Source organism: Stigmatopora nigra, chromosome 22 (assembly GCF_051989575.1).
Source record: "Stigmatopora nigra isolate UIUO_SnigA chromosome 22, RoL_Snig_1.1, whole genome shotgun sequence".
Lineage (NCBI taxonomy): Eukaryota > Metazoa > Chordata > Actinopteri > Syngnathiformes > Syngnathidae > Stigmatopora > Stigmatopora nigra.
In genome coordinates this window covers 3,981,333-4,008,427 of record NC_135529.1, presented here as the reverse complement: position 1 = coordinate 4,008,427, position 27,095 = coordinate 3,981,333, and the positions used below count along the sequence as shown (strand labels likewise).

General features: G+C 37.6%; 1 protein-coding gene across 8 annotated transcripts in view; it reads left to right on the top strand.

Annotated features, from left to right (window-relative positions):
• Positions 1–27,095, top strand: part of LOC144215400 (serine-rich coiled-coil domain-containing protein 1-like) — an 82,662-nt gene that overhangs the window by 9,076 nt on the left and 46,491 nt on the right. For 7 of the 8 annotated variants that reach the window (XM_077744293.1, XM_077744291.1, XM_077744294.1 and 4 more), the window contains exons 5-8: positions 2,088–2,178; positions 6,299–6,404; positions 17,456–17,630; positions 21,519–21,608. In XM_077744293.1, coding sequence (XP_077600419.1) covers positions 2,088–2,178; positions 6,299–6,404; positions 17,456–17,630; positions 21,519–21,608 — 462 coding nt within the window. The remainder of the gene's footprint in view (positions 1–2,087; positions 2,179–6,298; positions 6,405–17,455; positions 17,631–21,518; positions 21,609–27,095) is intronic. The other variant, XM_077744292.1, reaches the window with a different exon arrangement.

Here is a 27,095-nt window from a genome sequence, read left to right as displayed (position 1 = left end):
AAGTTTCCCTTCAGCACAGGTGCATTATTACTCACGACCGGCTAAGAGGTGTCTGATAGAAGAAAGCTAATTTGTTAATCTGTATGCTCCAGGCTGTCATATCTCATGGCAAATCTTTCTCCCTTCCCACAAAGCATTGAATGCACTTTAAAGGCCATTTCTTGCTGCTCAAAAGGAGAGAGTTCTCAATTGCTTTGTTGTGAATGTCAATTCACGTGGCACTTTTGAGAAGGAACAGGGCTCTAATGTGACCCCCGCTCTGATATTATGTCCCTTCGCTCCAGGATTAAAGGTGCACAAATAGCATGACTGAGGTAAAAAGGTGACATCTCGGTATCGGGAAAGCCATACTCACAAGGAAAAATGGGTCATTAAACCTCAAATGAGGTCTCTTTATTGCGGTATGACACTGTGAAGACCTTGAGTTCTTTTCCAATGCAGTCTTTGTGTCTGTAGCCTCAATGCCTATTTGTTTTTTTAATGCGAGCTTTATGTGCTATGTGGTGGTTTTGTTTGTCTTTTACAGACAGAAGCACTTTCTGCAAATACACACACAACCTTTTAGTTATTCCTTCATATCCCTTTTCCCATTCTCTACACTCATGTGTCCCTATAGTGGATCAATACGCAATGAGTCTGTTGCATTGTTTTAGTCCAAACAGCAATCATTTGAGCTGAACAGTCACTTATTGGATTTTCGGAGTCTCCAGAGTCGCATGGATTTAGTTTTTCTACAGAGCAAGAATTGAACTGAGGTCTTTTATCCAGTTTAGTTTTTGAGTTGAGAAACCAGCCATCTGTCCTCACAGCCTCCATTGGACAAAAGGGACAGTTTACCCAAGATTGGTCGCCTAACCCTAAGGCACATTTTCACATTCACACTTATTTATTTTTTTTGTTTTTACTGTGGTATGTTGGTTAGTGCTGAGCAGTCCTATATTTCTTGGTTATTCTGATAGTTTTACCATTACTGGCACCTTTCTGTGGCTACATAAAAAGCCAAATAAAACAACTCTAAAACTTTTAGTTGTTCAGTTAGGAAAGTTTCACATATTTTGAGTTGACTTTTGGGGTGTATTTTTCATCCTAATGGCTAATTCTGACACATTTTTACACCTTGTTTTTATCTGTGTGCAATTTAGAGGCTTAAGAGTTGTTTTGCAAGGAAATTGCTCGTCAAGTTAAATGTTAACAATTAAAACATCAGGATTGTGGCATACTCTTTGTTATTATTATTATTATATTTGAGTAACTGGAGTAGCTCATTCTGAGATGAGAATCCTACAATTTTGTTTTTTTTAAATTTCTTTTTATCTGCAACGGACATTCCTCTTCTGCACGTTAGATGGCAGTATTGACTTTTATTCTAATATTAAAGGAGCTGGAGCATCTTTACATTTTTAGACCGACTTAGATACCTAATACATTAAAATAGCAATATTAGATGCAAGGCTTGTCCTAAAAGAATAATTCTATTGCATGCCTAATTTAGGGCACTGCAGTAAAATGTTAACATGTTAGATTTACTTGGACTATTATGGGGAAATAAATAATTCATGTTAGGTGAATCGTTGCTTGTTTTAATATATAACTGGTCATCTCTGCAGCATGTCAGCCTCACAGTTGACCGGTTTTACACCAGAACGTGCACGCTAGCTCCAATGAAGACACTTAATTTGTTCTTCAGTGCAAATGTGAGTCTGAATGGTTGCTTGTCTGTGCCTGGTGAATGGCCGGGAAGCAGTTCATTTTTCATCAGGAATATTCAATGGCAAGCACTATTGTAAATGGATGGATGAATTGCAATTTCTTATAGCTCAAACAGGAAACTCATCTTTTCTATTAAAATGCCAAGTCATGAAATCTCTGTATCAATGGCAAGAACATTCTAGGAGTTTTTATTAAAGATAATATTAGCATTTTTTTTTTGTATAAATGACAGATGTTTCAAGCTGTTTAATTTTCTTTGTTTGTATCCTCAGGCTTTTCAGATTTTTTGTAAATGAATGTGTCTGTTCTAAATTGTTTTGATGCACAATTATGAAACAAATGAATGGAAAAAATAACATTATTAATATTTATTTTAGGACATACTAAATAATTTGGGCTCCTCTGAGCTGGATGAAGATGACCTCATGTTGGATTTGGATCTGTCTGATGATCAGCGCCATCGATACGGTATTTATTTATTTCTCTTTTTAAAAATCTTATTTTCATAGAAATTAACTTCTAGGGGCCAATTGTCACCAACATAAAAACTACAGTTAATGTAATTCATTTGATTTTGGGAACCGTGTTTCTGGCAAAATGATTTATTACTTTGTAAAGTGACTGATAGCTCAAGGTCAAATCACTTTTGTTTTTAACTTGATGGTAGAACAGTGGAACAGAAAACACTTGAGAGGGTCACATTTGTGCAGTCTTAAATGCCACATATTCCCTGTTTTGTTCAAATGAGGTAATACAATATCTCTAGAGTCAAGAATTTCAATGATTGTTATGGATTTTAAAAGGCAGCTGTGATACAACAACCTAAAAACAAGAAAGCTTGAGATAAATGTCTTCTGTCTTGCTTCATTGAGGTATTTAGTGACCCAGCAAGGAATGCAGAGATTTTGTTGTTTGTTTCCACTTGTCTGATAAATACATCAATATCAATCTCATGGAAGTCCCGATTTGGTCAATAGGAGGTCTTTCTGACTGCAAATGAGGCTACACATGGTGTTTAGAATAAGTATCTGCCTGTTTGATAATGCATTTTTTATACTAAGTCATATTGTAAATTTCAGTCCTATAAAAGGAATTTAAAATCTTGACTGTAGGCATTTGATAAATAGTGAGAGATTAGCTGGGTCACTGTGGAGTCTCGATAAATTTAAACATTAGATTTTTTTTTACTTTCTAAGTCCTTGTTGATTTTTTTTTTTTTTTTGGAAAGTTTCGAGCAGGTCTTTTGAGAGTTCACTGAGTCTAATTCTGTGTTCAATTGAGGAGTGTGCTCCAAGTGACCTTTGTGACAGGAGAGAATGTGTTGAGCCATTGCAGAGAAGTTCTAGGTCACAACACTTATCCCGCAAGTCTAGTAGAATAATTGTTGAAGTGACCTGTAAAATAAAATCTTTCTCAACTCACTAAAGAGAATAAATACCCCTACAGTCAACTCTTAAGACACCCGACTGTTGGTGCCATGTTGACTTTGATTGGAATACAGGAGAAAAAAAAGTCCTAATTATCAGTATGTTTGTATGGTGCTGTTGCCTGCAGTGGTTTTCTTCTGAGATGGCCTGATTAAAACCCACTCACCGAATTGTTAACGAAAAATGCTTGTGAATTAATCCTTTCTAAAAGTCACTTAGCTGAAGTCTTCCGAGAATTGTTAATTGTGGTTTGTTTAATTACTTTTATTTATTTATTTATTTAGATACTTCGCATGCTTTTTTTTTGGATGTAGATCCACAGTACATGTATTTTTTTTTTCTTGTGTGAACAGCCTAGAGAGTTCTGTTTTGATCACATATATCACTCAGTCGTGCCATGGTGTTTTTCTTTGATGCGCCTCACATCCATTTTGGTGCCTCCAGTTACAGTCTCTCCCAATCTTTCAACACATGCCACACAACTTTGATATAGTTGCCTCATTTAAGGCATGCCTCATGCTTGAGAAATGATTTTGAGGTACGCATGTTGACTAGTGCAGTGCTGCCAAGTGTGGCAAGTGTTTTTTTTTTTTTTTTGGAATGAAATAGTGTGACACCATGGGTTTAAATGATTTGTGCGTGTGAACGCACCTTACAGAAATGTGTTAAGGCCTATTGACACAACACTTTGTAACATGCAGCATGCCGTCGACAACTCCATTTATTGTGTTCAAAAGCTAAGATATGGCAAGGTGGCTTGGAATTAATTATTCACTTAAAAAAATCTATTTATTTCATTTAAGTTGATAATAAAAGCCTCTAGAATCAAACAAAAACAAAACTCTCTGTATAAAATATGGTGTAATGTGGCTTTTTGTCCTGAAATTGTACTTTTCACTTAAATATCAATGAAATCGGACGTTGTGCAAGTAAATAGCAACTCGGAGGCAACATGAATGAGGCTTTGTTGACTCTGTGCTGCTATTTGCATTTACAGTGGAATATTATGTGCTCCTACAAGAGTGACTTGGCTCCAAATAGTACTGTGGAGATGATGACATTCACTTTCAAACAGTAGATTTCGTCTCATCTCGCCCTCTTTGTACAGCTAACTGAAGAGATAAGCGCGCCTTATGCATCTCTAATTGCGACACTCACTCGTCGTCTTCCAAGGAAATAAGTTGACAGACCATATAGGGCAAACAATGAAACGAAACTATAGGAGTCTGTCACCACATATTTCACAAAAGTCTATTATACACTTTTTCTGGGGCATTACCCAAATATGGGGAATAAATAAGCAACCTTTCCTGTGAGAAACAGTTCGGCAGCTCATGTTCTTGATGAGTGGAGGAACAGACGTCAATGGATAAAGTACTAAAAGTGTCACTTTTCATCAATAATAATGAGAAAAAAACCCTCAAGAAGTAGAATTGGCTTTCCTGCAGGTTGTATATACTTGTAGAGTGTTATTTAATATTCAATGTTCAAGGCAAATATTTAATTTTGTTTATTCTGATACATTATCTCAATTATAATTTGTTGAAATGTTAGAGCTAGATGTTATCATATGTCTCCCTGCACTCTGGCTTTCTCTCACATACAATATACGCATTTCAGGTGGATAGAGGCCTTTAAATTGCTCACATGTTCAGTATTAATGAGCATCTATCTAAACATTTTATGCGCAATTAACTGGAACAAGTTTGAACTCACTGTCGAGGACAATTAACATTGCGAAAGGATGAGTAATTTTTAATGTGTTTTAAAGAGTAATAATGTAAGCCAGGTTAAAGCTTACTTGAGGTTTTTGTAAACAATGAAGGGAATGTGTTTTTTTTTTAACCTCGCTTCCACAGATCTCAAAGGACGCTGGCTGATGTTGCGCCAGAGAAGCCACCATCATTAATAAAACACACACCCAGAATGAGGATCCTTAGTCATCAGCCCTAATGGTGTACAGACTTTAGTGTGGAATTAAGTGCTTCAATTAATGCGATAAAGTTTCATGTTTTTGCAGGTATAAACACACAGGCCTGGCCTCACATGCCCCCCACGTCGCCTCATAGTTGCATTTTTTTATTTTAACCTTTCTCTCAAAGGCCTTTGAAGTCTTTTGTTAAAGAGCAAGGCATTACGTTGCAATTTGTAACCAATAGTCTTAGGCTGCTGAGGTCTGTTTGATGTCCACTAGGCATCATTAGATGTGAGGGGCAAAAACTATAGAACAAAAAATGGAACTCATAGCGATATTCAGTTGGGAAGAAAGCAACAGCGGTTTGAGTGACTTGAGATTTTTTTTAATTGACAATGATAATATACTTCACTTGACCTGCTTACCCACTCTATTGCCCTCTTTTCTCATTTTAAAATAATATTTTTTCTATCTAAAACACGCATCATTGTACTCGTAATTTCCCCCCCCTTCCTTGAATTGTAGAGTTGGCCCTTTGGGGGTTTCAAATTTTGTTACCAGTACACATTGTACCTGAATGTTGTATTGGCTCAAAGAAATAGATGTACTTTTTACAAATGACCCAATAGGGTAACCAGTATTTTTGAGGTTATCTTTTTGGTGCCAATGTTCTTTTTCTATGGACTCCAATTTCAGGTTGTATCCAGACACCGTTTGAAATGACATTGTCACCGCTTTCATTCAGTTAAGAATTATGCAACTGCAAGTTGACTGCACTTGTTAATTTGTATTATTGCCAAACACAGGATGGGCAATTAAGCCTCAAACTATTATAATTACTCTTGTGAAATTACCAGACTTTGATGGTTTGACTATGTCCAGAGCAGAGTATCGGAAGAAGATTGGTAGGAAGTTGATCTAGAAGAAGATACATGGATGTAGTGAGGCAGGGTATAGAAGTGGGTGGGAACCTCTATACTCTTAAATGGAAGATGCTAAAGTTAGTACAGATGTCTGTGTTTTAGAACCAGCAATGGTTGAACCGTGTGGTGGTTAAATACCGCTATACTACCAGACTGGATAATCTGTACGTCTGAATGGGGCTTTTATAATGGTAGAACAGTCAGATAAACTCCACTTTGGATACTTTATAATTTAGCAATGTGTTTCAGACTATGCACTGACCTGTTAAAAATGTTAATTATGAAACTGCATATTTTATACTCCTGTTTTTATTTTTTCACAGTTTCTAGGCAAGACTCCAGTCAGTCTTTGGCATCCTGTCTCAACTTACTCCACTCCCCTATTGATCAATCAGGAGATCGCATTCCAGTAAAAGACAACTGTTACAGGTAACAATTTATCCCTTCTGTTTGTTTAAATTAGGATATTGGTGCTAGAGCATTTTTTCCCACCCTCCTTTAGACCCAAGCAGATACTAATGCACAAGGCATTGTGTTAGTACCCAATACTTTTGTTATCTTTGTTATTAGTGACCCTTTTTCACAAACAATTGGCTTTTGTCTTCATGCTCTATCAAATGGAAATGGGAAATAAGGCAACTTGAGAATTAACTCAACTAATGGACTGGCCAAAAGTTCCATTAAAGAATACCCTGCTGACAGTGTTTAGCATTATCTGTGTGAAACATTGCAACAGCTCGTGCATTGGATCCCAATAGAATAGCTAAAGCTAGACCATATCATGTTGCTGGAGGGGCTGCCATTTCTTCAAGAAAATGGCTGATCTTCCTTGTGAATTTACTCGCATGCTTCATTGTATGCCCCCCTCCCCAGACTGATTGCGGTGACAAGAGTAGCACAGTTGGGTGCTAAAGGATAAAAAAACATTAATACATTCTCTTTGACCAAATATGCAAGCAGTATTCTGTTCTTCCCCTCATATCTTTCCTTGGTTGACAGCTAAAACAGAAGGCTCACCACACATCTGCCCGATTTCTCTGTATCGTTGCTCTGCAGAAGGCTTTTTGGATTACGAATGAAAGGTTTTGTCAGCTGTGTTATTGTGGTTGGTTCTGTCTGACAAGGCCGAGTTTAAGTGTTCCTCTATTGAATTATATCCGAAGGCCTAAAGATCTTTCATTTGGGGGAAAAAAAGCCCTCTCAGCCCCCCTTTTGGTTGACTGACACGTGTGTCTATAGTTCTTTTGACACATCTCCATGACACCATTAAGATGTAACTTATCCTTGGCTGATCCTTTTTGTGTTTTCTATTGAGGAGCAGCTTCGGACACTCACAAAATATTTTGGTTAAAACATCTAGTTTTTCTTAAATTCAGTCTTTCTCAACGTATCAATTTGTATCAAATTGGCCATCTGTTTATAAAATTGGAACATTTTCTAAGAAGAACGTGTATAGTAAAATGGTAACGTCACAAAATACATCTCTTTAACATTGTGTATTTTCAGTTTGACTTGCCAAGCTTCTCATTTTTGATGGGCATCAATACAAAATAGAATGCAGTTCCAGAAAACCAGGTCATATAAAATCACATATTCACTCCCTTGTCTTCTTGAGGTGAAACTCCTCGTCTATTGACAAACAACTATTTTAATCATTGATGAATTATTTAGAGACATTGTTAAACCTTTATCTGTCTAGATCCTCATAATGTCAGTCTCATAATAATCCGATTTATACAGTCCTCCATGAAAGCATACTCATAATATTTGTGTTTAACCAGAAAGAGAAATCTATGGCTTTGTATGCTGATGTTGAATGTTATGCCAGTAACGGCTTTGTCTCCTCTCAAAAAGTGCTTTCTTACTGCGGCACAAAAACTGCCAATATGATGTAAAAAAAAAAGGGTCATGACTAATTTTAGTTCACTGCTATAATAACACTTTTGCAAGTTGTCAAACACAGCAATAAAATATTTTTTGATATGAAAGCAAGAAATGTCAGACAAGTGCCATTTGAGTATAATTTTTACATTTGACAGTGACAGAGCACATAATGGAGAGATGTCTGAGTTAATTTTCCCCTTCAACGTACAGCATGACCCACCTGCAGGTTTCAATTAGCTTCTGGGTGTGCACATGCATTTGAAGGCTGGATTTGGGGGTGATAGTAAAAAAACCCTCAAAAAGTCAGCCCAAAATTAGATTGCCTTGGGTTAAGTGTGCCTCAATATCTTTCTTCGCTATCTCTCAGGTTCCTCGTTCCCTTGAGCGGGACATTGATGTGCTAGAGGCAAAGCCGGCACACTCAAAAGGGCCACACACGAACCTGCCAGTCACTTTGACTGTCCAGGGTATCAGCTGCAACACACCGCTGGCTCTCTGATAGGCCCATACCGAACATCTGCTTCACACTCACACACTCTTGCAAACACACGTAAACTTTGAAGTTCTTTGTCAGCCATTCTCATTCTTAACAATGCGTCCCTTCCTCTTTAATGTTTGGCTGAGTTGTAAATAAGGCAGTCTGATCTCAGTCTTACAATAGGAAATTAAGCCCCAGCACTCAGTGAGTACTCCCAAGGCTTTAACTGTTTAACACATTGAACTCAGTGAGTCAATGGGCAAAAGTAATTTAAGATTCAAATAAGTAAGGAGGCTAAGTTTAATTTTGGTGTTTTACCTTGTCTCTTGATGCCAAAGAAGCAGGTTTGTGCAGAGGATAAGTGCAAGCAACTGCACATTATTCATTTATCATGTCATGGTTAAATAGGCTTTGTGTCCTTATTCAATTATATTTTAAGCATTTCATCCTTGTAACTACAAATGATTTAGATTTCTGTCAATAATATACATTGACATTTGTGGATGGACAATGTTTGCATGCAGTCTCAACATTACTGGGGAAATGAATTTGAACGTTTTGAAAATTACATTTCCAGCTTTTAATTTTCTCAGTTTTTTTTTTTTTTTGGACATAATTTGCTGTTTTCTAACAAGAAGCTACCTTGTGAGAAGCAAAATCAATTCTATGGTTCTCATATGCCGGTTCTTTAGTTGTTTTTATTAGTTTTCTTCTCTGATATCGTTCTATCAGGTTTACAAGCAAATATATTGAAAATTCCCACATTGTACTTGTTCAAGGTATTTTACATTTTTGCATATCTCTGCTTACAGTTTGATTCTCATTATTAAAAGTGACTGGGTAGAATTTGAAAATGTAATATTGTAATTTAAGGTCTGCTCTAACAGGCCATGAGTGGGCTTGTTGTTGGCAAGGTGTTTTTGTATAAACAGAAAATAAGATCCCACTTTCATGGGAACAGGAAAGAGTGATGGTCAACCTTCTCGAATTGGACCTGATATATGGTAAAATTATGGTTCTGTAATGCTTAGGGATTCCTCGAAAGATCAAACATTCAATCACTCGGCACTTTACGCTGGTGCATCAAGCTACTCATCTCCTGCATACTCGTGCATATGAGGCAGCCACAGCGATGGGCTGGAATATAGACGGATTAAAAAAAAAGGGCCCCCTCGCGAAGGATACGAGAGGTTTGGCATTTCACGTCCGTGAGGCAGACTTGAAGAGCCATCCACGATTATAGGAAGCTTGGGAGGCTTGCCTCCTGCGGCGAGGGACAAGGGAGAGAATATAAAATGACCAAATGGATCCCAGGGACCCCGACCGCTTGCTTGAGCCATCTGGGAGACTGCCTTTATATTGCGGGCACAGTGACTGGCGGAAGGAGGTTGAGGTTAGCGACAAAATCAAGTGACAGCTGATGACAGGAATGGGTCTTACAGCAGAACGGTTGTTGTGAATCACAACAAATGCATTTGATTGTATGCCTTTATGCCTCTCTCTGTCAGAACCAGGATGAGCTGGCATGGAGAAAGTACAAAGTGGTTATTCCCATAATAGGGAAGTGTATAATATCGTTCAAATCTTCTCCTTTGCAGAGCGGTATGACTAAAAAGCGATTGAAATCAAATCACGGAACTACATAGAAGACAAACTGCAAGCAGGTCACACTACCTATTTACACTTTCATTGATATAATAATTGTAAACATTGAGCTGCATGTATCTTAATGACTAGTGTAAACATGTAAGCTGTTTAAATGGATCACATCTGCTACATTGTTGCACATTCTTTAAGGGGCCATTTCAATACTTTTATGTATCAGCGAGCAAAGCTAGAAAAGCCTCTGTGGAAAATCTATATCTAAATGTGGAGTTTTACAAACTAAGGTCTGCCTAGTGGCATTTAAAAAGGTTCTAATTTATATGCCAATTTCATATAAATGCTCAGTACGAGGAAACTAATTAGTTGGGCCCCAGTTTTTTTTAGTACTACATTGGAAGACAAAAACGACACTCACTCACGTTTTTTTTTCCATCTAAAACATGACTCCAAGGTAAATTTGGGCTCAACTTGGCAGTAAATGTGGGTTGAACTTGCCCAATGTTGCCCTTTGTCATCTATTCTGTTCATATTCTGACAGCATAACTTGCTTTGTGTTGAGTATACTGTTCTGTTGGCTTCCTCTGGCTATGATTTTTAACTCTTGCTATTGTGGTTCACAGCCAAGTGTGAAGTGGTTAGAATGGGAGTCAGCATTTCCTAATCTGAGACCATGGTCCTGCCTTGGAAAAATTGGAGTGCCCTCTCTAGGTTAGGGATGAGGTGAAGAAGTTTAAGTATCTTGGAGTATTGTTCTCAAGTAAGGGAAGGATGAAGCGGGAGATCGACAGACGAATCGGTGCAAGGTCTTCATTGATGTGGACTCAGCAACGGTCTGTTGTTGGAAACGAGATGAGTGGAATGGCAAAGCTCTGTATTTTCTGCTCGATCAATATACCTACCTTCACCACTGGTCATGAGCTGTGGGAAAAGTAACATTCTTTTTTTTCCCCAAGATTTTTTCCGTGGGGATGCTCGTGATAAAACCTTGTCTTATATGTGAAGATGGGCTTTCTATCTACAGACTGCTTAAGACTTTTCTTTAGGAACTGTGAACTGAAATAATCACCTTCAACTTTCGCCCACATTCCAACATTATATTTAGTTCTGGGATGGTTCTTTACTTACGCTTCTCCATGGTCCATAATGCAGACGACTCCCTGTCACATATGAACTCTCGTAATCAGTAGTATCATCAAATAGAATGGGAACATTGTTCTCTTCTGAGCTACTGTTTTTTTCTTGTTTTTGATTTAATTCAAGGCTTTCAGAGATTTTCCCCAGATTTTCATTGTTTTTATTTTCAATGACAGCCTTTTCATCTTTTTTCTTTTCTTTGTTGAAGCCCTCTTTCGTTGCCTTTTTCTCACTTGTGTCTGTCACAATCCCCGTTTTTACGTCATTGTAATTCTTGGCTTTCTTGCTTTTCTTTTTGGTAAAGGATGTATGATTTTTGGAGACACTTAACCCAAACAAGCAGAAGAACCAGTTTTGTCAGGTGATGAGTATACAAAATTTGATCCCGGACGAGTTATAAGTGGCTCTCCAAGGGCACAACTCACCCCAGGCCCTGAGCCACAAATTACCCCATGCCAACAATTTTGACAGAAACAGACAAACACGAAAATGTTACCGTGCAGTTTTGAGCTAGTATCTTTTTATCCTTACAGACGTGTACCATTCTATACCTCTTCATTAATTGTTCAAAAATAGCAGTCCAAAAACCTCAATCATACAATTTTGTAAAAAACACATTTTGGAAATTGAACATTTGTAGTAGCTTTCAACCCATCTGCATAATGCGCAAACTGCAATAATATTGGTTGCTTGACCAATTTCTATGATTTTCCCGATAACCCATTTGACACTATTTCTCCCTTGGCACAACACATCTTTCTGTAGATCTCAAGCTATCACGAACTATTGATTTTCTTATTACCCCACTTGGGAGGATTATACATAGATTGTTGTAGCATGAACTGTGCTGAAAAAGTTGTCGCTAAGTTTTAACTGAACTTACTTCAACTGCTTTCATTCTTTTTTTTTAAAAAGAACACACTTCTTTTGCCAGCGCAGGGCTCAGTCATGATGAATTAGTTAGAAGGGCAACCTTTATGAAGACAAAATAAACTTGGAAACTGAAGTTTGTGCAGACTGGCTCTTCTCGTTACTAAATGAAACAACATTTTGCCATATTTTTTTCTCACGTAGGTTGTATTTTTTGCGCTTTTCTTGTCTCACGAAGAAAAGGAGAGTATGTGTAGATGGAACAAGATAAAGATTAACTTGACACTGCCGACTGGCACAGTGAAAATCCATTCTCCAGATAATTACAGTGAAATTCTGCCTGTAGTACGCCGTCTGATATCAAATGTGGCGAACAGCTACATCTTCTCTCTAAGAAGGGTCAGCCGGTTAGGCTATAGCCATGTAGTTTATATCTTTCTAAAAAGTTCTAAGTGAATGGTGAGGTACATTTGTGACATTAGGAAATTATCCTCAAATATTTGACAGGATTATGTTGTCCCTATAAAAAAAATACATATTTTGAATTTCTAAAATGTGTATTTTATTAATCTCGAAACTGGTTCTAAAAAGTATTTCAAGCGTGAAAAGATATCCGTCATCTTGGTTTACCTCTCAAGAGGTGAAAGGCTTTCTATTTTTCTCCGAGTTCAAGTGTGATTTTTGTGTTCTTGAGGCTAAGTTCACTCACCATTTGTGGCGATGATCTTATTGGTCTGGGTGCTACTCGAAGCCCATGACGGTACGTGAAGGCTAAGACATAAATGAAGTGCTAAATTGAGAGTGCCCCTCGATGGTGCCTTGCCTCTCTTCTTCTCCTAAGTTGACCTGGCATTGCATCTTCCATTGCGTGTTGACAAACCAGATCCACCCTGGATAGCGAAGCATTTAGTTGCAATTTAATTGTAACTGAGAAGTACCTCAAAGAAGTGGAACCTCCACAATCTTACTGTCCTGATGAATAAAATGACAAGACATAAAATGTAGATGTAAGAAGCTTAAAGAGATGTCAAATGTAGCAGTTTAAGATGGGTTCTGAATGAAGAACTGTTCATTAGCGACGTATTTGTAATAAAAATGCAGCTGATGGAAAAACTTTACGGCCACCTGATGGATGCAGGTTTTTTTTCCAACCTGAAAGAGGAAATCTCCACCAATCTGATATCTTAGATATCAAGTGCTTCTTGTTTCAGTAGAAATTTTAATGGTTAAACTGCTTCTGTTGGATCGGTTGGAACAAAAACCTGCACTCATAGCGGCCCTCGAGGCCCGGTTTGCATACCCCTGGATTCTAGTGGATCACTTGCTTGATTTTGGTGGAAGCGTGAGATCAATTCTTGCCCAGTGGCGGTATGATTGTGAGTGCGGGTGGTTGCCTGTGTGTACCCTACGGCTTATTGGCGACCAGTCTAGGGTGCAGTCCGCCTTCTACTCCAAAACCATCTGGGATAGGTGCACCCCTAATCTCAAACCTCAAGATATATTATGTTGAAATCCCGTAAAAAAAACGTCATTCAATTCCATTATAGGGTTTAGAGAGTAATGCAAAAATCCTGTATTTTTTTCTGTTTTGTTTGACAGCAATCACCTGAAAGGCATGCAATTTCTGTGTTCACACAGAGACAACCCTATCAGATCGCGCATTTCACACTTTGTTTTCACATTTTTTTTTATCCCAGGACCCCTATTAAACCTAGATGGGTAGAAAAGCGAAATTTAACATACTGGCGGTTTTTGCCATTAAAAAAAAACAGTTTTTGTAACTCGCAGATGAAACAGCAAAGTTAATTAAAGAAGTGAGCAATACTATATGACATTTCTTTTATACTCTGCTTTTTTTTGTCTCTTGAAGTCAAGAATTTTCGATTAGACTCGCTGCCTAGAGCTTTGGCTGGCGCTCAGTCATTGTCACAGATGCTCCTAATAATTTTAATGGCGGCGTTAAAATGCCTGTTGCCTCAGGTGCCACACGCAGATGAACAGACTGCATTTTGACATGTACAAGCAAGCGGTGATAAACGAGCACGATCAAGGCTCCGGTTGCTTGTTTAAGGAAGTGTATGATAAACACCGCACACACACTTGTTGATAATTGTTTTCAATTGTCGTCCTTGAAAATTTTATGTAATTGCGTGATTTACTTTATGTGCATTAATGGGGAAATCATCTACTGTTATTATTTATACAAAGCTCTCTATGTATGGCAAATTCCCTAATGCGACTGATGAACTACCTCCGTATTTTATAATTTATTGGACGCTTCATGCCGTCATTTCTCCCCCTGCCATGCACTTACTCAACATTTTGTCAGTTTGCATACAGTGGCCGCTCTTTTTACACAGTTGTTTATTGCCTGCGTCAGTGCGTGTTAACATGAGCCGCTGCTGACTTGGTAGTAAACCACCGCCAGCAGTAAACTAATGAAAAGTAATAAAAGGCAGATAATTGCCTTTTTTTTCACACCCGGAAAGGGACCACTTCTGTTGAGAAATGCGAGAGAGGGGAAAAAAAACCAATACAAGGCCAAAATGCGGAAAAAACAAGGTGACCGCTGTGGAGAGGAGTGTGGGGAATTGTTGGAGGAAGGAAAACATTTAGTGCGATGAATAAAGACAAATAAACCCATTTGCATTTACACTTACAAACTTCAAACATGTTTTTAGGGGGAACAATTACATTATTTCCTCAGGATCACACTGATGGTGCGACACGTGTGTATGTAAATATAAACTTCTCATGATCTGACCCATCTGCCCCTTGTAATTTCCCTACTGTTTAAAACTTGTTGCTGATAAGAAAACAATGTTTCACCAACTCACTCCACACAGTTCCTGTGTTTTCTTTATACAGTATACATCCAGCAAATACATACATATTTCCATAAACTAATGTGCATATTTTTGGAACACACAGAGGAAACCTACACAAGCAAAGGGAGAACATCCAAATCACAAATATATGAATGAAAATAAAAACCGAGCTCAAACACAAGTAAGCCCAGAAATGCGAATATGAGGCGATCTTGCTCACATCGGCTATTTACCCAGATATTTTAAAATGATACAAAGCAGCAAGTGAAATACATTTATCCTGCAATATTTTCCTCATGATTAGTCAGACGCTGATAGTGGCCCATGCCTACATATTTCAGTATATTGATATATATAGATCGAAGTCGGATATGGATAAATGTGCATACGCAGTATATTTACACCATTTTATTATTGCGTTCTCTTGCTGTCCACACTCCCAGAATCATATTGCACCCTTCTTTTTAAAAAAAATCCTTCCTGAACCAGAAACTAGTCTGCTCATTCTAGCAAACAAAATGATGTGCTGTGACAGTTTTTTTGTTGCAAGCTGCATGTGGCAAATGGTTGTCTTAAAATAATACAGAACACTGTGAATTTATCAGCTTTTCAAGGTGTTCTCGAAGGGAATTCGCTGTCCATTGTCAAAGATTGTTTGTTTTTCGAGGCCACTTTGCTTTATCTAGCACTTGGGTGCCTTGAATCGAACAATGAAACATTAACTCTGCTGTGGTATTCTAAAAAAAGTTGTTAACCTGTGTCTCAAAGCTTTGTCTCAGCTACCGATCATGGGCAACTAGATTAAGACAAACAAAAAACACATACACAGCTAAACACACTGACAAGATGGACTGTGTCACAGCAAATCATTGGACTATAATCAACAGTCTCTGATTCCATTGAGCACAAATGCTCTACTTAACACACAAGAAGTGGAGTCATTGTGTTTAAATCAGGGAATGTCATCATTTTTTTTTCCAATTGAGGGCCTGTGAAGCTCTTTGAGACATTGCTGTTATTAGGGCTATATAAATAAATGGGACTTGACTTGATTGATGATGATTCACACTTATACAAACCCACACGTATTAGAGTATAACAGCAGGACATGAAATGAAGGAAGCTCACTCTTATGTGTTTCAACAAGGATTAGAAGGAAATGAAAAGTGGGACGCAGTGTCACCTGTCATCAGGAGATGGGAGGCACCTCAGGTGTGCACCCTACCACCCAGTAGGACACATTATGCTCTGATAATGCTTCTGTTGTGTCGTGAATGTTAGAGTGGCGTAGCAGAACCACTGACGAGACATGGGGACCAAAGCAGAACACGACACGGGTGTGAAAAAGCGGTTAGGAGGAGCACATGGGAGCGAGAAAGCGCAAAAAGGTTTAGACAGTGACAACAGGAGTGCTGGTGCTCTCTTGTACGCTAAAAAAAAGCAACAATGTACTGCCAACTAGATTCTAATCACAGAGAAGTTAAGTATTGAATGTTCTTCACCCTCCTTAAACTATACAGTGAGTTGAATCTGGGTTAGAATTAAATGGCAAAATCCAGAAAGGAAAATACTGTCACATTTGAAAGCATATTCTCATTGTGCAAATTGCAGCCCACAGACCTTGAGCATGTGAAATCATCAGGCCTTTCTTTATGTCAGCCAGACATTTGAAACATTTCCTTAGCACCATCTTCTACACTGTTTGTCCTTGAAACAAAAATAACATTGGAAAGTGTCATTTGTTTGGCAGTTATAGAGCTCAGTATTGACTTGGTGCGGTAGTTTTTTGTCATCCTTTTTCCATTCTCAGTCTCACTTGGAGCTTTGTGCATACTGACATCACTTTCTATTATACATTTTCATTTAAGTAACATACATTATACTCAGAAGACACTTGCTTATGTCAATGTGCAGAGCATCTAAAAGGATCCCTAAATATCATCCATTTCAACTATAAACAAGGTAATTGACAGTATGATCTAAGTCATTATTTAAAACAATGTTTTCTTTATCGATATAGAGGCATGAACGGGAATGGTCATTTTTGCGCATTAGAATATTTCTCAATTTTTATCACCCATCTACTTTGTGTTAGTATAAACCCAATTATTATTATTGTACAGCATGCATGTTTTTTTGCATTTTTATAAAACCAAATATTTCATAAACATAGCAGTCTTATTGGAACATTTTGCATGTTATCCGCTTGATATTAGGGAAACATTTGATATTATTAAAAAATCTTGAAGTAGTTGTGATACTATATTTCAATATTATATTTGGCGCTTCATGTTTACAAAAGGACATTTTTTATCATAAGAGAACTTTAGCTTGATAAAAGGACTTCTGAAACGTGTGATGAGGAAAGGACCATCCCGAAATTTTCACAAAGCAAAACATTTTTTCCTTTCATCTTTAAATCTCTTTGTGGAATGTTGCTCTCATTTGATATGTCAGGTCACATTTAAAAACAGCAAACATTCATTTTCTGTACCACTTATGCTCACAAGGATTGCAGGTTAAAAAACAGCAGTCCAAAAATGTTTAATAGGATGCAGTCAGGTCACATGCTGGATTTCAAAGACTGTGTGTGAATGAGTCAAGTGACAATCCTTTCTGTCTGATATGAAAACAAACATTCTGGCCTCATGAACTTTTCTGCTTTGTTCTTGTCTTTCCAGGGAGCCGCGGCGTCCGACCAGCTTGCTTCCTGCCGATTGTAGCTCGGCCCTACTTTTGGGGAGGGAAGACGATCCCTTGACCCCTGGAGTGGAGACCCTCCCCTGGAGACTGATGCAGCAGGACTGCACCGCTGTTAAAACCCTCCTTTTGAGATTGAGGCGCACCCTGCAGGAGGTAGGATACACTTATTCTCGTTTATAGTCAAATGCAAATGCACAGGTTTTAACCAGGAGGTATATTCCAGTGATTTGCTTAGAACACAAGCTAAAACGAGTGCTTAGTCTCTTTTTACTACATGGATAAGGGTCTTTTTCGGTTGTAAAAAGCAGGGAGTTGTTTAAAGCACCACAGCTTTGGGCTAAAGATATATGTAGTGATTACATCTGGACACATTCATCCCCTGTTTTTTTTCTTTTCTTTTTTTAATTAGCTTGATTTCAACTCTATTAAATCACCCCTGAAGTGGACCCTACAGATTTCTCTTTATAACCTTTTGTAATTTAATCAGTACTAAGAATAAAGGCAAGATGTTTATTGCCCATGCACATACCTACATTAAACCTTGTTTCCCTTTACTTTAAAATTGAATTTTCTATCATAAAAGAAAATGTTCTCAACATCATTGTATAATTATGATACATATATATTCTTAAATGATTAAAAAATAGTTTTAAAATTGTTAAAGACCTAGTATATTTCAATTTTGAAAGGAAGAACCTCTCCTAAGTTGCGATAAGTTCCATCTGTGCTTATTACCTGGGAAAAAATGCCATAAAAAACAGAATCTAGAGATACTTAGCATAGCTAAGTCGCATACAGTGGCGGTTTTGAAGCATACTTTTTGCGGCGTTTCTTTTTAAAAGGCTTCTACATCACAAAGAGCTAGGATACGGTGCAGGTTTCCCTTCAAAAGCTCTTGGCACATCCATTAACACTGTGTCATCCTAACATTTGCATAAATCTCTAGTGAATATTGCTTTAAAAAACATGCCCATTAATGCACAGCAAAATTGTGTGAAAGGCTGACTAGATGCGTCATCGCACACCAGAACTACTATAGTAAAACCTTTGAAGCAAGATCTAAAGACTTGACCACAAATTATGGTCTGACCAATGTACGATATGCTCCCTGGGCTTCTGTGAATAGAGGCATTATGAAATATGGATAAGTGCGTGTGAGTTAAATTCGTCAAAATTGCATGTTGATTTCATTCTCTGTTTAGATCTGTGTTTTTTTGTGAATGGTAATGGTTGTTTGAGTGCACTTACTGTTACTTGTGATTGGCTGGCATCCTTTTAATTTAGATTAACTTCATCGTACTATTGAGCCTAAAGAAGACAGTGATTCAGAAAGTGTATGAAAATCCACTTGAATTGGTTTACATTTGATATTACAATTCTAAAAAGTCTTTCACAATTTAATTCAAAATCAACCAATTTAAATGATATGGTTGCATTTAACAATGAGCTACATTTCACCTATAGCAAATAAATGTAAAGCAATTGTGTTCGACAATTTTTACGATGAAACATTTCAGAAATCCATTCTTTTAGAATAAAGCATATTAAAAATATGCCCTGTAGATTGATGTTTTGCATTCCCATCAATTGGATAGACTTATTGCTCAAGTCCCAGTTGGCACCAACAATTTTCTGAACAATTTATGGTGGAATAAACATAATTTGAGAGCAAGGTTAGAAAATGATCAATTTGATCCTAATTGCACATTTGTGTGCATATCCAACTTTTCCTGGTCTCTCATGCAACTCTCTATGTCTGGGTCCTCTCAATTATATTTGCTTGAGATTTTTACAATTTGACCCATCTGTGTTCTGTTTAAAGGAACCCATTCAACAATCTCCAGCCTTTGTTAAAAGTTAGCTTCAGTTTCAAAACAATAACAGCAATAGGTAACATATTACAAAAGCTGTTGACAACCACCAAATGTCTTAATTCAAGTTTGCAGTAGCCAATTAGATCTACACTTACTTTCTCACTATCACCAGCATGGCATGGTTACTTACCTACAAGTTTGAGAAACCTGCCATCAAACATGATCAATTTCCATATAATTCTCAAATTTCCGATTATACATTGCTGACATATATATTTTGTCACACACGCTCTTGGCCACCTTTCGATAGCCCATATAATCTTTATCATCCCAGTATTGAGTTAGGTTGCTCCCCAAAAAACACTGAAAATGTTATTATCCATGTGTTCTATATTCTTCCCCAATACAAAGAATCCCATTTGTCATTGTCAGTGGTGGATTCATGCATAACTGCCTTGCTCCCATTTTGTTACACCACACTTTTGCATTCCACTGACTCTTAAACATCTCAGAAGTCAGACTATTGGGAGTACCAGTGACTACAAAGGGGCATATTGTGATGATAAATGACAATAGAAGACAAAATGCAATAAGGCAATGTCTGGTTGCATGGTACACGTTGCCCTGTTAAAAATAATTATGAATGACATCATTATTGTGAACTGGTGGTTTAGTGGTTCTCCTTTATTATTGGTGTGCAGGCAGAGCATGTTTAATTACAACACTGTAACGTTTGAATGTTTGTCTCTTTTATTTGTATGCCCTCTATGATTTGCTGGTGCATCATTAGCTCCCCCCCAAAAAAAAAAAACAACCAAGGTGGTCATTTGATTAGAATAATTTTAGGTATTTTTCTGCCAAATGTATGTTTTTTTATGGTAAAATTATTTCTAAACTTGTTTTGAAATGAGCACAACTTGAAAGTTAATCCTGATCAAGAAACAGATTTTTCCAACTCTTATTTTTAGGTTCTATGGAATGTAAAACGTTGTATTTATATTTAAATGGACATGTCATCTTGAGATTAGCATACCTGGACATAACCATGTGATTAAAGGGGTGTGTCAGACACCTATTCGCGCTTTACTTTTTGAGACCATTCATCATTTTTTGACATGTTCCCTTTGGTTACTGCAAGTCATTAAACATTGAGCTCCCAGGCAGCTCCTCTCGTATCACACGCACCCATATACAACCTCACACACCTACATACACACACACATACACACCACTCCTCACTTCTCCCTCGAATGCTAAATCTAAAAGGCTTTTTACTTGAACCACATCTAATTGTCGTGTTGGTTGTGCTATAGAGCCCATGGGACAAGAGTGACCTTAAAAAGAATGTGTTTATTTTTTGAAAGGCTGAAAAGATAAGACACTGAGACCGTCCGTGCCTGTCTTTCCCCATGAGGTCGGGCATTGATCACCAATGGCACATTTAGGGCCGTGTCACACCTATAATTCTTGGGAGTTATTGCTTTTTAAAAGGTCAGCATAAGTAATAAACCACAGTTTATGTTGTCCCGAGAGCTGACATGTCTCATAGGTACTTTAAAGTGTAAAACTTGAAAACATGGTAAACAAAGACACCTCAAATACGAGGTTCGTAGGCAAACCTCCGCGCCACAATTCAGGAAGGAATAAAGTGTGACCACTGTTATTGTCTAAAGTTTGTGGTGAGCGCAATCATTTATTTAATTTACTTTGCATAACTCTAAACACTGGCGTAAAGGCCGTTGGAGCGTACCGTCTCCTTAATAAACTTAGTGTGCCAGTGGAGTGTTTATGGTTATCAATAAACACACTGTCATCTCTAACTATAGACAATAACATAAAATACTTATATTATATTTTAAGTCACTAACCTGGACTTTCTGATGCTCAGCTCTTCCCCTCAGTTTTTCCATGCCTCCAACACCACATTTGGGAGTTTATCATCTTTCCCATTTTTCTCTGAGGTTCTGCAAAGTCGCATTGACAAACTACCCAGTTAAAGGAAACAATCCTCTGCTACCGTATAACCCCTTTCTCAAGCAGCCTCTTGAAACAGACATCCAAATCCTCAGTCAAATCATTACCTGTTAAGCTCTCATTCCAAAATGGCAATGTCCCACTTTCTCTCAAGGTTACCCATTGTGCGTTATAGAACTTTCAAAAAAATATGCACCGTACTGAAGAAAAACTCACCATGTGGGCTCATGATTATATTTATCTTGTTTTACAGAGTACAGAGACAAGTCCTGCCAGCAGTCTTCAGTCTTTACCTATTAGCCCGTGCAGTGAAAAGTCCCTTCCATTTAAGGTAATGACAAAGGTATATCGATTATATTCCATTGGTTTTCATTTAAATGCTGCTGTAAACATCTACAATACATTTACAGTGACAAGAGGCTATAAAAAAATGAAACTTGGAAAAATAAGAGGAATGTGCGATTAAAAAAAAAATGCAAACCTCTTCAGTTAAGTCATGTTAACTCCAATGAAATTCAAAACTGATCAATGTTTAATTGGAAAAATAATGCCAAAACAGGTATTGAGGATAAATTAAACCCCCCCTGAGACAGGGTTAGCAATAACTGGCCGTTGAACAATATGCATTTCTAGTCTCCCCAAGAGTGCCAAGTTGTCGTCAAGGTCTCGGAACGATTTTTCAATGATCTTCCAGATGATCTCCACAGATTGCCACCGTCTCCTCAGAGTTTTTACTCAGTCCAAAACAGTCTCGCAATGATCGCCAAGGGGAACAAGCTCTCAAAGAACGCACAGGCGAGCACACGGTATGCGCTCAGCGATCTCATCTATCTCGCAGTGGTCTCTCAGCAGCCTTTCAGTGAACACCAAACAGATTGGAGAGAGATCGCGGTGGTGATGAGAGTGCAGTATTGAGAGCTATTTTTCAGCGAATGCCGTCATGTTTACCTTTTTTTAAAACATTTTTATCCTGAAGAAATCTACTTAATTCAATAATTTGATCCAATCTATTTAATTGTAAGAAACCATACTAAAAAACTGCGTTATCAGTCACATTGATTAACTAAAAAAAAAATTCAAAAATTATTTTCAAGTAGGAGAACTTGTACAAATGGTGGTTGACTAAATACTTTATTGCCTCACTGTTAACACAAGTATTGCCTTTGCAACAGAATCCCGCGCTGCCCCACTCACAAGTTAATAATCTTTTCTTAAGCCGTAAGATCAGCAAACATTTGGCGGTTTTGGTCTTCTGTCTAGATTGTGAATAAGGAAAGCCACTTTTTGATCGTTCAATGGTTGCCCAATGATCACTGTGCTGTGTAAAGGGAATCTATCCAAACGCCAAGAGACAAACACAGACAGACAACGCAAAACAAAACAAAAAAAACATCTTTCAAATCCCTGAAAATATTTAATCCACAAAACGTTATTATTTGTACCACAAAAAATGTATTGTCCAATGGAAAATGGGTTGACTTCAGATCAGCTGGACTTATACCAAACATCCGAGCAATTACTACTTAGTATTACACTGTCACTTGGCAATTGCACGTGTACACACACTTTTTTTACCCACATGGATGATCAGTGGCAGAAATTTAGGCTATGACACAGCTTGACGACAGAAGCTCACATATCAAGGAATCACGTGGAATGAGAGGATGAAAGGCAGGGAGGTTAATTTAAAAAAAGAAAAAACATGTAGGCAATGTACATATTTTAATGTAGTAATAGTTTACTTATCTTTTATAATATTAAGATTTTTCTCAGAACATTATAATGTATGACTTGTAATTTCCTAGTGTGCCGTGGTACAGTTGTTGGGAAACACTGTTGTAGGTTGAAAAAGCAGTTGCAAATATTTGTATCAGTTTATTATATACTAAAACATCTGATCTTGTATGGCTAAAAATGTATGGCATCAGGAAATATAAACAGATCACCAAAGTAATATTAATATTACAAAAACAGAAAAAAAATCATTGCCATTAGTTCTTTTCATTTAATTCTGTAATTTCAAATATTTTCAACCAATCTGAAGCATCCACAAAACAAACTAATAAAATAACAGCAGCATCATGATGTGTGTTAAAAATTGTCAGTCATCTCATCAACTTCAGAAGGCATGATGAAATAGCGGGAAATGTCGAGATCAGGATTTTTCTTAAAGGTGAACAATTGGATGATATCACAGACACAGAAGATCAAGGCAGCAAAGGATGGATTAGCGGATGGCTGAAAAAAGAAGAATTTGGCCTGGCACTCTAGAAAACATCTCTGTCAGAGTAAAAATAATCTCAGTGAAGCACCTGAGAGGCTACAGTGTCACACAGTGTCCCAGTTTAGTTTTTTGTCCTAGTTCCAGTAATTTAGTGCATAGAAAAATGAACCCTCATCGTGTGCATTTCATAGGAGCCTTCTTGGACAGAACTGTCGATTTTGAAATGACATTTGTATACACTCACTTTTTATTTCACTAAGGGAACATACACTAGAAGATCATCAGACATTTTCACAAATGGTATTTTTAATGTGAATGGTTGTTTAGCTCTATGATCCTTTGCTCAGCCATAGCATTTCGTGCCATCCCATTTCAACGTTCAGTCAAGTATTTTCCTAAGCCCTAATTTTGGCAAAAAGTTGAGGAATCCAGTTTTTCAATAAATGTTTGTTTACTGTTGTCAAAATTAATCAGTTCGAAATATAAGGAAATGTAGGGCAGTCACATGACTTGTCAGAGACCCTTCAATAAGCCAACCCCAAAATAGGTGTCCTTGGCAGAGACGAGGTAACTATTGGAAGTCTCCAAATATTTTTTAAGACTCAAAAATACTCAAACGATTTTATAATGATTCATCGTGCCCTGCATTTTAGATTTTACTCCCAAGTTTTGGGACCACCACTCAAGGGCTTCAATAGGCCTCAAGGACACTGGGGCTTAGTCTCTTGGTGATCAAAGAATGTGAGAATGCCAACAAACATTGTGCACTACTACAAAACCTAACTTAACTTAAGTAGCTAACAAAGTCTGAGAAATTATTTACAACATATTTATTTAGAAAAATACTGCAATAAACACAAGGTTGCAAAAGTACAGCAAAGAGGTTTTTTGTGCAGCTTTTTCCATGGAATACATATTTTCAGATGTCCCGAATGAATTTGTTTTGGCGGAAGAAATTATGTTAGTGTTAATGATTTTAATCTTGTTTTCTGTTTTGCTAATAGTGAACTCGGGGAACATCATACTGATGAGCAATTATACCACAGCACAGTATTTTCTAAAAGGAAAGAGAGAAGACTAAGATATATCGAATGCCTCACAGCTCTGATCTGGCTGCCGTTCTTTGGCAGATCCAATTTGCAACCATTATAATCAATATGTCCTGCCCACCTTTGCAATTTATCTCCATTATGTTCCTGCTCGAGCATTTGGAGAATATATGCAAGGCTTGTACTTTTTCTTGAAGCTGAATGCAAGTGCAATTCATCTCAGTGCAGCACGAGCAGCAGAGGAAGTTCTAACATGAAGCCAATATTTTGAATTCCGTTTTGATATTTGGTAATGGGGCCAGGGTTCGACTCAAGATTCAAAATGCTTTTTATCCATTCACAATGTATGCTTAATAAGTAATTTTGGATGTCCAGAGCTGTACAATTTAGGTTGACTTACACACCTCTTATATTACATGAATTATTCAGAAGAATGCAAGAAAACAGAGCCACTTTAGCTGAAGCATTTGAAGTGAATGGTCAAATTATTATTGTTCATTGTTACATTAAATTAACTTACAGGCTTCTGCTGCTTGGATACATATTTGTAAATATGTGTGTACACCTTTAATTGATTACAGATAACATTTTAGTTTTACGACGCCCTTCTCAAAAAATTAAAAGCATTTTGTATGTACGTGAGCCGTATTTTTGACACACCTGGTCCAATATCTTCCAAACGCCTCTCGGCGCCTTGACAAAGCCACCTGTGGGCTATTTATGCACCCGTTCTTTCAGCGCAAGTGTTCATGTCTGGTGTAACTCCGGGGTAAATAGCTTCCCTAGACACATCCCGGAAGATTGTCACTCGCTCTTCTGCTTTTTTTCAAATAGAAACCTGAATACTATCAAAAGGGGAAACAATACATATCCTATATCAACAGATATTCTGATTCAGGTATCGAGCTTGGATTAGGAGTGAGAAATATAACCCTAACCCTGTATTTTTCTGGCTAATGTCAGAGCAGCATATGTCTCAAAAAGGCTTGAAAGGCTAAACTTCTATAGGAATGATACAATCTTTTGTGGGAGAGCTATCCAGACAGTATTGAATCACTAAATTTATCTCTTTCACACGCGGTCCTCGTACAGAATTTGGGCATTGATGCCCTCAAATGACCATGATTCAATAACAGAATCTCCATAGAGATTCAGTAATGTTCAAATTCCATTTTGGCTGTGGGAAAATTGCTTTGGAAATTGAAGTCAGCTTTTATTAGACAGGGAAAGCCAACTTATAAAGTTCCACTTTTTTAGAATCATTTTTGTTGTTGAAAATGTTCTTTAAGAGTCCATAATGAATGAACTGGCCAAGAGCCATGTAAGCTATTTACTTTACTGTCCATAAAGTTTCAAGCTATGTAGGTAAATGGCTTAACATATTGAAGGAAACACTCCTTGAATAGATTATTAGTATGATTTCTAACTGGCAGCGTGCACCTCCAAAAGAATGTGAGCAAATGGAATCATTTCTGCTAACCTGGGGAATGCAATTCATCTCCACGGCTTCTTCAGCAGGCTGCTGATTGCGAGCATGGAGTGCCTTCAACCGCAGCACAAAATCACATTAAGTGGCTGCACTCTGCTGATTCTGATCAGATTTCTTCCCCCCTTAACCGCCACCTAAGGCCGTTCCAATCACATTATTTTTGAAATACATTCCCATCCTTTACTTTTGCCATTCAATGGAAGACTGAGAAATTGGGTTAATACTAAATACTACATGTGTACTATCTGTAAATTTCAGATGATCTCATCCTGGTGAAGCACAAATTATCCTGTTTTTATTTGTATGATGGGCTTGGCCTGCTCCTAAAGATTTATCTAATCACCAGTAAGTTTGTAGCACATATAAAGAAGAGATACTAAATTCAACATTTTAAGATTTTGTTCTTGCTTGTAGATTTTAGTACGGCAGGGAAAGTTCGACTACCCACAACAATAATATTAAGTGGCTTTATCATGAAACCAAATGTCTTATGCATGGTGGAATTTTATTAAGCCCTTATGTCCAATGAAAAACAAACACCTCCAAATTGAGTGACAAGAAAATGGTTGTTTTATTAATGCCCTGTGAGCATGATTAGAGTGAAGCTACCGTATATGGTACGCTTGACTTTCCACTAACTGTCCACTCAGATGGATTACTCCCATGGATTCCTCAGATACCTTCATGGTCGGCCTCAGGCACTCTCCGTTTTCTCCTGCCCTCTCCTCTGTCTGCCCTCCATTTTTGAATTATTGTAACTTTTTACCATCCATTTTCCCTTTTGAAGAAGTAATGGCTACCTGTCCACCTCTCTACTTCTCTCAAACCTTTCTTTTTACTCTTTTCTTCTTTTATATCTTCTTTTGTTGAGATCACATCGTGGGTAGAATTTTTAGCAGCTAGGCCTGTGCATCTTTAAATGATTCATGCATTGCTCTGCTATCCTCATTAACTTAAACCTTCTGATAAGACAGTGTGTTTCTTGAGATCGTTTGGCACATTACATTCAAAAGATAACACAGCTTTTGATAATAACTTTAACTGTCCACCAAACGGCTGGAAGGTTTC